The following is a 15610-nucleotide window of genomic DNA, read 5'->3' on the forward strand; positions in this document are numbered from 1 at the left end:
TTACAGTTTTCCCTGCCTACATCTGTGCTACGTGGTCAATGGTAGATGATGAATGTGTGGTTATTCTTGTTGCACAGTTGACTAGTGAAGATAGACCAAAACTATGTAGGATATTCATAAATGTGTTACTGGTGTCATCTGTATTATTTGTATTTATGTTAAAGTCCCCACATAAAAAGATGTTATGTTTCAGAGTCCACGCTAGTTCTAGGCTTTGTATAAGTTTTGAAAAGAATATCTCTAAATTACCACTGTGAGAACAATATACACATAGTATAGTTAGTTTCTTCGGCATATTTATAGCAACTATCTCTATTGCTGACATTTCAAAGTCTTATTCTACACTTGGCATGATAATATCATTTTTGACTTTAAATTCAATGCTGTTCTTAACATACATACATGATCCTCCACCTTTCATTGTGTTTCTGCAATAAGAACATGCTTGGACATATGAGGGTAAATTTATATATAAGATTTCACTTTCTTTACACCAGAGATCTATAATACAGCTAACAGTGCTGCCTAGGATTTGCAATTCGACTTCCAGCTGTTTCTTTGTTTTGGTGGAGTACTGTTAGACATTCAATGTTACTTATCTTGGTGGCTTCTTTTTCATCATATCTGCAATTAAAAAGATCCTTCAGATGGGAAGGAGGTGTCCTTTTCCGTCTACTTGCTGCCCGATGGATGGTTGTTTCCATGTCTGCTGCTGCTCCTGCTATTGCTGGGATTTCTGCTGTTACTGCTGTCTGTGATGCTGCTGTTGATGGAGATCTTGTTGTTGGCATCGATGTTCCAATTATTGTTTGTACTGCTGCTCCTGCTATTGCTGGGATTTCTATTGTTACTGCTATCTGTGATGCTGCTGTTGATGGTGATGCTGTTGTTGGCATTTTTGCTTCGATTATTATTTGTACTGCTGCATTTTGTATAACTGCTATTGGTTGTGTTTGTTCTGCTGCTTTTGTTGTTGCTGGTATCATCTGTGATGAGATGGCTTCTCCATTTTGAGTTGATACAATAATAGTCATGATGTTGTTTTTTGTGTGCATCATCTCAGCCTGCATCTAAAGAGTTCAAGATTCAAAAGGCTGCAGATGATAAACTCTATACAGTTCTGAAACAAGGTAACTCAGAGGCCATTAACAGATTGCAAAGTTTTACTGAGCAATTGACTATGAAAATAAATCCCATTTTTGTCCAATAAAAAGTTGAGTGTTATAAGTCTTTGAGTTCTAGTTTGTTAGTGTCTTATACTGGGTCCTTTATTTAGTGAATATGTGAGCTAAATATTTGTAATAATTGGTGTACATCCTGGAGTGAATTGTTTGTGTGTGTGTGTGTGTGTGTGTGTGTGTGTGTGTGTGTGTGTGTGTGTGTGTGTGTGTGGTGTAGATTGTAGCTGCGCTGTTCCTTATAAAACATGATTTGTGAAGGAAACAACAAGTCAGTTTTGCAAATTTAATGATAAATTGTCTTATATATAGTTCTGTCAGTTATTTCTGAAGAGACAAACATAGAGAAAGGAACTCTCCATGCTACTCTATCATGTGCAAGGCTCTTAATCTCGAAACAACTACTGCATCCTTCATCCATACATAGTATATTATTATGAAAAATTATTACCAGCACATCAGAAATCTTCTTAGTAAGTGTTTAGTATTGTATTCCAGTCTAAAGAAAAGATATGAATATAAAAAACAGGCATTTTATTAGATAAATCAGAATTATACAATCAATGCTTTCAGAAGTGAAAATGTTTACAAAAATATTGTATACTGTCTGTCACACTAATAAGTCTACATGTATGTCATTTATATAATAGCCTACATTTGTTCATTTTTATCAACAAAATATTTGATCTAATACACTGTAACTTAGATATTAACATTTATTAAACAATGGGATAGGCAAAGATCCACAAAACTAGAATATCATCCTACCATGTAATTACAGCTTGCTATGTATTTCATTTCTTAGATATCATTTGTGCTGTATAATGAAAATGGACCAATAAATGTACAGTGTAATACAGTACAGAAGGCATGCAGCTTCACATGCTTCTCAGAAGCATAGGAAAAAATTTTCTTCCAGACTAAATAAATTCTTGACACACTCTCTTTCATGCAGAAAACATTAGAAAAGATAGAGGACTCTTAAGGTAGTATAGTCTTTGCTGACTTCATTTGAAAATTTTGACAAAGTAGTAAATTATTTATTTGTATGTAGACAGAAGGCAACATCAATTTAGTGGATGAAATTATTGCAATGTATCAACTATTATTTATTTTACTAGATTTAAACCAATAATGACTGATTAATAATGCCTAATTGTACTGGTAAGTGTAACCTGGACTTCACAAAAAGAACAAAAAGAAATGATCTTTTGTACACACAGCAGAAAAAAGGAAGAAGAATAAATGATAAGGAGGACAGAAATGTATTTTTAAACACATAGTATTGTTTGAAGTTTGTCTGCTTCATAGCAGGTCCAGTTGTAAGGACTGGGCATATCAAGGTGATCAAGTTTTTATTCTGTTTCACGGAGGGAAAGAGGCTGCTGCATTTTTTTAAATTTTTTTTAAGAAACAGGTTAGGCTGACACAGTTATGTAAGTATTACTACTGCAGCATGCAAGCAGAAATACACAAGACTTTGACTTTCACTCATCTGCATGAGTGATTTTAAAGAAGGTACAACAGTTTGTGCTGACACAGCTAGCACACACAGAGACTAAAATGCCTGGAACTAAAATGAGTACAAAGCACTTCATTTTTCATTTAGGTATTGTTTTGCATCATGTTTTTGTGTTATATTATTTCGCTGCTAAATTAGGTAAAGGAAAGGTACCAGTAGATCTTGAATGGACTCATGGTCTTGAGAAATACTGGAGCAGATTTTTAACTATCTGGAACTTTGTAAGTTTATATAGATTCACTGTTACTTAGGTTTCAATTTAACTTATTTCTCTTTCTACTCTCAATAACAATAATTATTTGATTCTACTTAAATATTTATGATATTCTTGCATTTAAATGACTAGCAGAATTTTTTATTGCCTGTTATTTCTTCTCTTTTTAATTGTTTCTGTTGGGGGGAAAACATCATTGCACACTAAGTAAAAACAATACAACACAAATTCATTTGTGTATATTAGCCAATGATTTTTTAAAGCTCATTACACTCAGAGTAATGTGAGCTTATAAGATACCTATATTCATGAAAGATTACATCCTTTCTTTACACTATATGTTTTTTTTAAGCTTGACATTGCACTGTAAAATTTGCCCTGCACCTGGCAGAAATTGGGCTTTTACAGAAACTTTTATTGTATTTTTTTCATTTCTGTTGTTCTGCAGACTCTGCAGTGAGTCTGCACTGGAAAATCTTCTATTAACTATATTCCTTTTTATGGAATTATGTTTCAGTAACTTAAGATTTATGATGTGTGCATCTTAATTTGTCCTTATTTCTTTTGTTGTGAAGGTGAACACTTGCACTTACTGGCCTATTGTTTATCCATTCAGACATTGTGCTTCATAAACACATCATGAAATTGTGAACTGACTGAAGGTATAAATAAGCACATAGGTGAAGCTATAGAAACAGCTTCCTTATATTATGTTAATAACAAACTATAAACTAAAATAGATGTCTTATCTTATTTCTCAAAGGCACTTGAGCGACTATTCATCCATAAAAAAGCTACAATTTGTGTCTTATTTTTCAAAGGAGCACCCACATTAAAAGATGCTTTTCTCTCATTATATTATTAACTGCTGTTCACCTACTTTTATATACTCAACAAGTGTGTGAGTCTAGAAATTAATGCTGAACAATAACAGTTATATACTGAACGAATGTGATTTATTTTATTAAACATTTTTTATATTAATGCTGATACTGAATTGCAAACTAAAAATATCAGTGTTGATACATTTTGGTTTTAAGGTATAATTTTAATATAGTCATTAATTTATGAAAATTCTCAATAACCTGTTCTATTTCTACATTCTCCTCATTAATGTATTTTGCCTCAAATTGAAAAAAAACTTTTAACCTTCTATAGCGATGATAATCTTTATACAGATTACTTCTGCTCATGCATATAAAATGCATATCAATTTTAAACTTTTTATTGTATGCCATAAATAATATTAGTGGGTATGCATAGAGGTAAGTAAGTGTAATATTGGAAATGTCCTTGAATGTGCATTCATAGATGTTCAGTTATTAGTTTTACATGATATATTTAATGCAAGCATGGAGATACTAAGAAGTAATAAGAATAACTTGCACCAAACCAAAATTTTATCATGAGAATTAGTAAATGTGAGATAGAACTGCTGGCCAGTACTTGTTTTCAGGGGGGGGGGGGGGGGGGGGGAGGTTAAATGTTTAGTACTGCTGACAGACAAACATAAAAGAAAAATGATGTCATTATCCTAGCATTTGGAACTGTCATTTGGAACTATTACTTCTTTCAGTTGGGTCTCTCTCATCTTTGAGTCTGAGTGACCTGCCTTTCCTTTTTAATGCTCCTCATTCTATTTCTATCTCTTCCCTGAAGAAGGAAGTAACAGGTCTGAAAGCAAAGATGCACTCTAACATTCATGTGGGTCTGTTGGCAGTACTAAACATTTCACATCCTGGATGTAAGTACTTTCCAGCAATCCTGTCTCATAAGAGTCATATGCAAATGAGGACAGATCCCTTCATATGTAGAGACATTGGGCAGTGTTGAGAGACAACAGTGATTATGTGTGCATTGGTGGGGGGTGGGGTGGGGGGGCAGGGGGGGGGGGGGGCTAGCTGTGAAGGAAGACTACTTGACTGAGGTTTAAGGAGATAAGGAGTCTACATCTTTTATTTATGGACACAGTGTCTCTTCTATTTGGTAAACAACAACTTATCAGCATTTACATACAAATGACTTGCTGATCATTTAGCAGAATAAATGATTTATTGATCATACATTCTTGTGCTTTCATTCCATAAGACAAGACAAAGTATGTCCAAGAGTGGGTCCCTGAAATGCATCATGTGACTTTGCTCCATGAATAGGTATGATTTGTTGACTGTTTTCTAAAAGGGGCTTTTAAGCCATGGCAATATCAATAAAGTAATATTTCAGACTGTTCAATAAGACATAATACTGTATACTGTCAAATGATTTACTGAGCTCACAGTGTTAATGCTATGGATTCCTTCTCTTTGTAGAAGTACTTATTTTTCTTATCATATAAAACACTGTCATAGTTGTGCAACTTTCTTACCAACAACCAAGTAGCACATTGAAAATATTATTCTCTAAGTAAGTTCAGAATCTCATATTTTCACTACAGTTTCCATAATGTTAGTGAGCACAGAACGTTTGCTGACCATCTTAGAGCTTCCATTGAATCAAATGCTTTGGAATAGCACAAAGCATACTACAATTAATTAGTTTCAATGTAGACTTGTAAACTTTCACTATGGTTAAGATGCACTCCTTCTGCTCATTCAGTGTCTTCAGGCATGTGGACTGAATTGAGGTATGCACTAACAAAAGACAGGCAGTGAGTAATTAGTTCACACATTGTGTTCTGTAAACCCCACTGTGTAGGAGACTCTTCAGGGATGTGGAAAAACTCAAGCTGTATTCAAAATACAACACTGCAGGCTCTTCAGAAAAATACATTATCAAGAAACTATGACAAATAACAATCTAATCACTATGATAGCTATTGGAATTACATCAGGATTAGTTTATACACATTTATTGTGACCTTTGTTTGAGTCCTCAACTAGAATTAGCATGTTCTGTCAGGTTTGATGTGAGTTCAGCCCATTCAATTCATGTATCAGTCAAGAAAACAAGTAAGCACCTTCTACTTATCTTTTTCCTTGAGGGTCTTGTAGACATTGAAATTGTATAGTTGGTGTTTCCAGGTTCAGAAACTCAGCCTTTCACTACCTGTTATAATAGAGTCAGCTGCCAGAAATTAAAGGCCAGCCATCAGTTTTGAGGATCTTAATAGTTTATCTAAGCTTCTTGTTCCACATATAATTTAAAATTATAAACATTCCACCATAGGTGCACAATACAATGCAAAAGGAAGTTTTCTATTGAATGATAAATTACCAAAAGTTAATGACTATCAATGTGGGAATTTTGAAGATAATTTCTTATCAGATTATGTATCAGTTTTGTGTTCTGTAATAATTTGGATGGCTTTTTGGTTTGTTACACACAATGTGGTTGGTCATTATTGAACAAAGACAAGTATTATCCACAATTAAATTTCTTATCAATATATTAATTTAAAATATATACACATTGCAAACATGGATATAACTACAATTCATCAGGAACCCTCGTTCTCTTTAGTAACTGACAAGAATGTATAAATGGAATGTGTGTGTGTGTGTGTGTGTGTGTGTGTGTGTGTGTGTGTGTGTGTGTGTGTGTGTGTGTGTGCGTCCCACATCTCAACATGAACTGATATCAAGCAAACTTGATACACAAAGTACTTATTGTCTGGGAAAGAGTAGTGTGGAAGTAAGAAACACATCCAAATCGAGTGGGGTGACATAGGAGATAGACAGAGAGAGGGAGAGGAGGGGGTGAACAGAGAGAGGGTGGATGAGGAAATAGATAGAGGGCATAGGGAGAAGGTCAGAGAAAGAGAGAAGGGAGGGGTGTAGATGGAGAGAGAGGGGAAGGAAGGAGATGGACAGAGAGAAAGGGAGGAGAAGATGGAAAGGGAGAAGGTGGAGGTGTAGGAGACAGGTGTGAGATGGAGACAGGTAGTGGGCAGGTAGTACAGGAAGAAGGTGTGAGGATACAAGTGGAAGAGAAAGAGAGTGTGAGGTGGAAGAGGGAGAAGGTGTGAAGAGGCAGGTGTATGAGGGAAAGGCTGTGAGTAGGCAGTTGTATGAGGGACAGGGTGTGAGGAGGAGGCAGGTGGAAGAGGGGTAGGCTGTGATAAAACAAGTGGAAGGCAAAGCTGTGTGTAGAAACAGTAATAGTGAAAGTATGCACAGTAGACTCATTGATGTCTAATTCTGGTACCTGTAAGTAATTTTGATTTGTTTCAAATTGCATAATATGAGAAGGAAAGAGTAGTGTGGAAGTAAGAAACACATCCAAATCGAGTGGGGTGACATAGGAGATAGACAGAGAGAGGGAGAGGAGGGGGTGAACAGAGAGAGGGTGGATGAGGAAATAGATAGAGAGCGTAGGGAGAAGGTCAGAGAAAGAGAGAAGGGAGGGATGTAGATGGAGAGAGAGGGGAAGGAAGGAGATGGACAGAGAGAAATGGAGGAGAAGATGGAAAGGGAGAAGGTGGAGGTGTAGGAGACAGGTGTGAGATGGAGACAGGTAGTGGGCAGGTAGTACAGGAAGAAGGTGTGAGGATACAAGTGGAAGAGAAAGAGAGTGTGAGGTGGAAGAGGGAGAAGGTGTGAAGAGGCAGGTGTATGAGGGAAAGGCTGTGAGTAGGCAGTTGTATGAGGGACAGGGTGTGAGGAGGAGGCAGGTGGAAGAGGGGTAGGCTGTGATAAAACAAGTGGAAGGCAAAGCTGTGTGTAGAAACAGTAATAGTGAAAGTATGCACAGTAGACTCATTGATGTCTAATTCTGGTACCTGTAAGTAATTTTGATTTGTTTCAAATTGCATAATATGAGAATTTGTAACCTTAAATTTTAAGCTGTTTGCTGAATTAATTATAAGCCTGTCCCCTTATTCTACTGACTGTATCTCACATAGATATATTTGAACCCTTTATCAGAATACTTATGCCATCAGCAAACATAACAGTTTTTGAAATGTCTTCCCAAATAAATCAATTTGTTGGTCAAAAAACGTGTGCAGGCTAAGAACTGAGCCCTGCAGCACACAGAATTTAATATTTCCCCACTCTAAATTTAATGTTATTCCTCTTGTATTATTTGTTAAAGTGGCCTTCTTTTTTCTACTGTTAAGACACTGCCTATCCAAAAGGAATGCCTTTAATGCCATATCATTTTAGTTCCATTAGTAGAATACGACCGATTAATAGAAACTTAATCTGTCCCTCCATTACAATAAGCTATCATTATACTGCTTGATATTATTTGTGATTATACAAGCTAAATGCACCCCATTAAAGAAGAAAGAAAGCCTCTATTTTGAAACAAGCTGCTGATTCCTTAGTCGTAGTGAATAGTTGCTGTTTATCGGCAATCACCTGCCTGACATGTATCTGATTACTTTGGTATTTTTCAAAGAAAATAGTCATTTGAATTTGTGACAACAGAAACCTGTTTAAAATACACAAACACTTGTTACACAGCTTCACAGTGACACTGCAGTCTACTTGTGATGTAACTAATAAGAATTAACTTGAATGTAGATGATAAATAATTAGTAGGAGTGTTTAGTGAGGTGCTTTTTAAATTTCTTTTGAGCTGGTCATGATTTCCAATCTGAACCCTGCACAGGGGGGTCAAAAATGCAGGTAAATAATTTTTGTGTCTTAAATTGTATTGTGCATATCATGGTTCACTTGAAAGTGATTTTTGTCATCAGCAAAAAAGATATTTGAAAACATACAAGACAGTACTTAACAAAATAATCAGTGAAGTGAACAAAGTGGCAAAAAGCAATTACATTAGAACTGCCAATAACAAAGTAAAACTTGTACAGAAAATAGCAAAACAGCGGGCAAGAAGAGCCCACACGTTTTTGTCATGCAGTTAGACAATTATGGATAACAATTATGCGTTGAAGAGAAATTGTGTGGACCAGAAATGTGGGCAGTAATAGAAATGGATATAAAAAACCTAAGGACATTTTAAGGAAAAACCCTGTATCAGATCTACAGCTTAAAAAAGAGCCAGAGGGCGTCTCGAGACTAAGAAATAACCAAAAATTACAACAGCTTATACACAGGGAAAGATAAAGTAAAACTTATTAAATCTTAGAGAAAACACTGGTTAGAAGATATGAAGATGGTGGAAGATGACAGGAGCAACAAAAAGCAGATTTTAATCCAAGGAAGGAAGGGCCAACCAGGTGCAAGATGGCTTGTCTTAGCAAGATGGAAGACAAAAGTAGAGAACTGAGACACATGGTCACAGATTGTTGAGGAAGTGAAGGCCCATCATGGGCTCTACTGCTGAAGAAGAGGAATAAGAAGAAGTAGTAGAAGACGAGAAATTGTATCACTACAATTTTCAAATTTAAGTGAGCAGTTTGTCAGTAGACTCAAATCAGTAATAACAGTCAAACAGTGGAAAGTCCATGTTGAAATATCAAATATTATGTAATCTATTATGGAAATGGAAGAGGATGTAGATGAAGATGAAATGGGAGATATGATATTGCGTGAAGAATTTGACAGAGCACTGAAAGATCTGAGTCGAAACAAGGCCCCAAGAGTAGAAAACATTGCATTGGAACTACTGACGGCCTTGGGAGAGCCAGTCCTGACAAAACTCTACCATCTGGTGAGCAAGATGTATGAAACAGGCGAAATACCCTCAGACTTTAAGAAGAATATAATAATTCCAATCCCAAAGAAAGCAGGTGTTGACAGATGTGAAAATTACCGAACAATCAGTTTAATAAGCCACAGCTGCAAAATATTAACACGAATTCTTTACAGACGAATGGAAAAACTAGTAGAAGCCAACCTAGGAGAAGATCAGTTTGGATTCCGTAGGAACAATGGAACACGTGAGGCAATACTGGACTTACGACTTATCTTAGAAGAAAGATTAAGGAAAGGCAAACCTACGTTTCTAGCATTTGTAGACTTAGAGAAAGCTTTTGACAATGTTGACTGGAATACACTCTTTCAAATTCTAAAGGTGGCAGGGGTAAAATACAGGGAGCGGAAGGCTATTTACAATTTGTACAGAAACCAGATGGCAGCTATAAGAGTCGAGGGACATGAAAGGGAGACAGTGGTTGGGAAGGGAGAGAGACAGGGTTGTAACTTCTCCCCGATCTTATTCAATCTGTATATTGAGCAAGCAGTAAAGGAAACAAAAGAAAATTTCAGAGTAGGTATCAAAGTCCATGGAGAAGAAATAAAAACTTTGAGGTTCGCCGATGACATTGTAATTCTGTCAGAGACAGCAAAGGACATGGAAGAGCAGTTGAATGGAATGGACAGTGTGCTGAAAGGAGGATATAAGATGAACATTAACAAAGCCAAAACGAGGATAATGGAATGTAGTCGAATTAAGTCGGGTGATGCTGAGGGAATTAGATTAGGAAATGAGACACTTAAAGTAGTAAAGGAGTTTTGCTATTTGGGGAGCAAAATAACTGATGATGGTCGAAGTAGAGAGGATATGAAATGTAGACTGGCAATGGGAAGGAAAGCGTTTCTGAAGAAGAGAAATTTGTTAACTTCGAGTATATATTTAAGTGTCAGGAAGTCATTTCTGAAAGTATTTGTATGGAGTGTAGCCATGTATGGAAGTGAAACATGGACGATAAATAGTTTGGACAAGAAGAGATTAGAAGCTTTCGAAATGTGGTGCTACAGAAGAATCCTGAAGATAAGGTGGATAGATCACTTAACTAATGAGGAAGTATTGAATAGTATTGGGGAGAAGAGAAGTTTGTGGCACAACTTGACCATAAGAAGGGACCGGTTGGTAGGACATGTTCTGAGGCATCAAGGGATCACAAATTTAGCATTGGAGGGCAGCATAGAGGGTAAAAATCATAGAGGGAGACCAAGAGATGAATACACTAAGCAGATTCAGAAGGATGTAGGTTGCAGTAGGTACTGGGAGATGAAGAAGCTTGCACAGGATAGAGTAGCATGGAGAGCTGCATCAAACCAGTCTCAGGACTGAAGAACAACACCAACATGTAATCTATCCTTTTCATAGTTAGTAATAATAGTTATGTATTACCACAGTCCTCAAAAAACATATTTACTTCTCTCTTTCAAAAACAGCTAATTAGAAACACATTTTAACAATAATTACAAATTTAAAGTTTACATATCATACAGACATTGAAAGCATCTCAGATTTCTATAGTAAGGGCTATGGTAACCTTATTGTTAAACAGCTCTACAATACATGCAACCATTCACTGTCAACTGGAGCTTTCTTGTGGTTGTTTAAAAGCGTAAAACTCAAGCCACTATTCAGGAAAGGAAAGAAACAAGATTTAGCAAATTACCAGTCTGTTGCACTATTATTTGTTTTCTCAAAAAGGCTAGAAATTTTTTTTAAAAGAGTTCTCAGATTTCCTATATGAACTATCAATCCTTCCCACAGAACAATGAAGTGTCCGAAAAATCTGATCAAGGTAATGCCATTTTCAATGGTTTTCATTCTTCAGCCTCCGGATTGTTTCTTTTTTAATGCACATTATATTATGATGAATAGTAATTAAAAGCTACACTTACATAGTAAATTGTGATAGTCATGCCCATACTTTATTGTGCCCTATTTTATGTAATGTAAGCATACCTAAAAAAACTGAATTGTTTTTTAGCAAAACAAACTACACCCCTTAGTAATTATCTACATTATTTACAGGAAATACAGACATTTCACTTTGCTCTTTGTGTTGCCCAAGATGTACTAGAGCTGCAGTCAAATAGCTATTTGCAACAGGTCAAACAATATGTAAGGAAAGTGAACAATTACACTTTCAGGACGTTTGTATTTCCATTATCACTTGTAAGTAAATAGAACTTCAAATACATTCTAGCTATAGTATAGTAGGTATCACTTATTTATTTAAATTACTTCAACTAGTGTAATAAAATACAGCTGTATTCTCTGTCCAAAACATTTTTTTGAATTGGTGCTAGTAACTCACCATAGAAAATCTTTTGTTTGCTACATATATGATGTCTAAGTGAACTTCTTTGTAAATCAAGGAAAACTAAATTTTAAAAACCTGCAGATCAATTTCTATTATGTGTCCCACCTCTTAGACTGATTGATAATTTATCATGCAAAACACCAGAAATGAGGAACCTTTATTAGCCATTGACCATTTTGCAGTGAAATAGGTTTTCTAATTCATTCATAGTAATACAGTGGATATTAGATACAGTAGATGAAAATACGGCAAAGTACTGTGAAAACGTTGTAAAAGCTAAACCCATTCTCACGCATATAGAAGAATTCCTTAATGTTGCAAAGTGAGTAGTGAGGTAACCAGACATTCAACTGTGTTTTGAAGTGGTTTTAATAGCATGTACCAAGCACTGGGAGCAATTTAATACAAATTCTGAATGGGTTCACGGTGACCGTGACAGTTCATAATAACCCATTCATTGATTCTGTTAGCTTACTTTGTGATTTTGTTGATACACGTCTTTCATAACAACAGGTTCAGAAATGAATCTTCTTGTTGCCATGGCATAAGGCTTGTTCTACAAAGTTTACAAAGTTCCAGGACTGCAGCTGTAGCCAGTAAGTGTTCTCTGCTGATATTTTGCCTGAGAATTATCCAGTCATCTTCAGACACATAATACTGATGCTGAAGCCCTCCCACCCACCTAATAAAGATAATACTTGCAGAGACAGATCATCACAGCTGAAAAAATGTCACTCAAGCAGTGATGACCTGTGCTACTGACACACTCTCTATAATGCAGATTGTGTCATGTATTCTACTGTAGCTTATAAACACTAGACATTAAGATCTCTGGTTCTGTGCTATTGTCTTTGAGAGCTGGCTATTCCAAATGATGATATTCATATTTCAACCAAGTTAAAACAATAACTTGGATAAATAGAACCATTTGTCTATTAGATTTTGATGACTTTCCTAATCACTGACTCTCAGAAGGATGATGTAGAAGTTAGAAACTTCATATTTTCATACTCAATGTAGTGGGCTGTCTCAGTGCAGTGCTCAGCCACTACTGATTTTTTGGGCTGTAGCAGATGAGTGTATTATTAATATCCCATGTAATGACTGATGTTGTTTGCCCAGCATATGAAAGTCCACACTGACATTTGTTATTTGTACACATAGCATTAAGCACTCCGACACAGAAATAATGAGAAACTTCAGTTCATGCTTGGGTTCTAACATATTTTAGGAGAAAGACTCCTTACATTATAGTAGGAAGACCATGGATTTCAATCTTTCCTTCTCAGCCTTTTGACCTAGGATGCTCACATAAAGATTGAAAGGCAGAACCTTGCATATTTTGTGTGATGAATGGCCTACCTTGAGCCACATTTTTGAGACATTCAAGTTTCTCACACAGATAGTTGTCATCTGTGCCCTATAGACATGTGTGTTGAGGACACCACCCATCTGCAATGGGGATGGCTACTTGCAGATACAAATCTGTGTGTTGGCTCACAATAGACTTCATGTCCCAAGATGCTGTCAGTTTAGAGATGAACTAAAATGTGACACGTTCCACATCATTACGAAGTGTCGTATTCATGATCTATGCAACAAGTATTAATCTAATCTAATCTAATCTCTAATCTGTGCAGAAAATGGAGGCATGTGTTCTTTACTGTTTTCTTGCTGATTTTTTTTTCTTTTTTTGCATGGGTGGAATTAAGGTGGCTCAAGAACTGATGATGTGTTTTATTACGATTGTAAAACTACTAACAATATATGCAACAGTGCACTGGCATCAGGGACTGCCCCTGCTTGCTTAAAAATTGCAAAATTGGAACCAATCGACAAAAAAGGAAACACGAAAGAAGTTGGCAATTACAGGTCTATTGCCCTATTGTCTGGCTTTTCAAAAATTCTAGAGAAGGTCTTCCACAAAAGACTTACAGCCTTTATGGAAAAATATCAAATCTTACCCACAGCCCAACACAGCTTTAGGAAGAACCACTTCACCAACAGTGCTATCTATGAATTCCTATGCAAAATTTACCAGAAAGTGGCCACTGGTGAATATATCACTGGTGTGTGTCTTGACTTGTCAAAAGCATTTGATATTATAGATATTGAAGCACTGCTATAGAAATTAAATCAACTAGGCATCAGAGGCACACCTAATGACTGGGCCAGGCTTTTCCTCTTATCTGTAAATGACCAATAAGCAAACATACAGTGTCAAAATGCTTACCAGTTTGTTGACAACACAAGATATCTCATTACTGCAAAATCAGAAAATTTACTACACAAAAACATAAGAAAGACAATGGGTAACATAGCAGAATGGTTCACATACAATAAGTTAATCATAAATGAAGGAAAAACTGTAGCAATCAACTTCCATAATGTCAAGTAAAAGATTCCACAAACTATAAATATCCAGTTGTCAAACAAAACTGTAAATAGAGCTGACCTGACAAAGTTTCTCAGATATGGAATTCATATTGAAAGTCTTAGCAAAATATTGAACACATTTTGCTATGTGATGAGGATCCTTGAAACCTGCTGTAGCAAAGACTGCCTAAAATGTGAAATATGCAAGTGTCCAATCAATCCTGAAATATGGAGTCATTTTCTGGCGAGCTTCTCCCAACACCATCAAGGTATTTAGAATTGAAAAAAGAATCATGGGAATCATAGAAGGTGTGCCAAACACACATAATCTTGCAAGCCACTCTTCAGAAATCTGCAAATCCTCCCTCTACCATGCCTTCATATATTTGAAACCATAGTATTCATACAGCACTATGCAATTGATAATCTGCCAACCTTCCTCAAAAATGAAGATGTACACACTCACAACATAAGGCAGAAAATGAATCTCCATATGCACCATACAAAAACTAAGCTCTACCAAAATGGAGTTCTGCAACTTGGAAAAAAGATATTCCGGAAACTACCAAATAACATACAACCTGTAAACAACACAGCAGGGTTCAAAGTCACAGTAAAGGTGTATCTAATTGATCACTGCTTTTACAGTCTGAAAGAGTATTTTGATAGATAATAATGTGCCAGTATGAATAATAATGTACCAGTCTTATCTGCAGAAACCATAGAAAAAATTGCAACCACTGAACAAATACAAATAATGTACCAGTAATAAGTAGTGTAACCATGAGAGGTTGATGATGTTAAAATGATGAAAACAGTATTCTGTTTAATGATGTCCAACGTCTTATATACAGTCTATGTACCAACAAGTTCTCATGAACAAAGAAATAAATAAGTTCTACCATGGAAACACACTACAGATGTCTCACAAATGTCTCCAAAAAATCAGGCTTAAAATTTGCAGAGTCCAGCTCCTTCTCTTAAATTGACCCCTACTGGTGGCAGAGGGCTTCTCATTGGCATCACCATCAGTGTGTTCATAAAGATCATTGTCAAATAAAAAATATGTTGAGGTGGTCATTTTTTCCAATTTAGGAAATTAAAACTTCCTCTAAAACTGTCGAGAATAGTTTTGGAGGTACAAATCTCTTTGCCTGGTTGAGCTCTCTGTTCTGATTTTTCATTTGTTCTGGTGAAGCCTGATAGAAGCTGTAGCACTGTAATATATTCTTGAGAGCTCTAGTAAACATTTTGTTGGTAGTTAGGCAAGCATATTTTTTCCCAAATCTATGAATCCTAGACAAAGAAGTAGTTCGTACACATTGCTTTATCCTACAGTTTTGATCACAACTTGCAGGTGGTCTACTTTGCTAGTACCACTTCTGAAGTAAGTCAGATGATTAAAA

The 15610-nt window shown here is 36.0% G+C and overlaps 1 protein-coding gene across 1 annotated transcript in view; it reads left to right on the forward strand.

Annotated features, from left to right (window-relative positions):
- The first annotated feature begins 2622 nt into the window (after nt 1–2622).
- Nucleotides 2623–15610, forward strand: part of LOC126336902 (androgen-dependent TFPI-regulating protein-like) — a 63296-nt gene continuing 50308 nt past the window's right edge. The window contains exons 1-2 of the mRNA XM_050001029.1: nt 2623–2921; nt 11537–11680. Of these exons, the coding sequence (XP_049856986.1) occupies nt 2742–2921; nt 11537–11680 (324 nt within the window). The 5' untranslated portion in view covers nt 2623–2741. The remainder of the gene's footprint in view (nt 2922–11536; nt 11681–15610) is intronic.

This window comes from Schistocerca gregaria, chromosome 2 (genome assembly GCF_023897955.1).
Source record: "Schistocerca gregaria isolate iqSchGreg1 chromosome 2, iqSchGreg1.2, whole genome shotgun sequence".
In the NCBI taxonomy this organism is placed as follows: domain Eukaryota; kingdom Metazoa; phylum Arthropoda; class Insecta; order Orthoptera; family Acrididae; genus Schistocerca; species Schistocerca gregaria.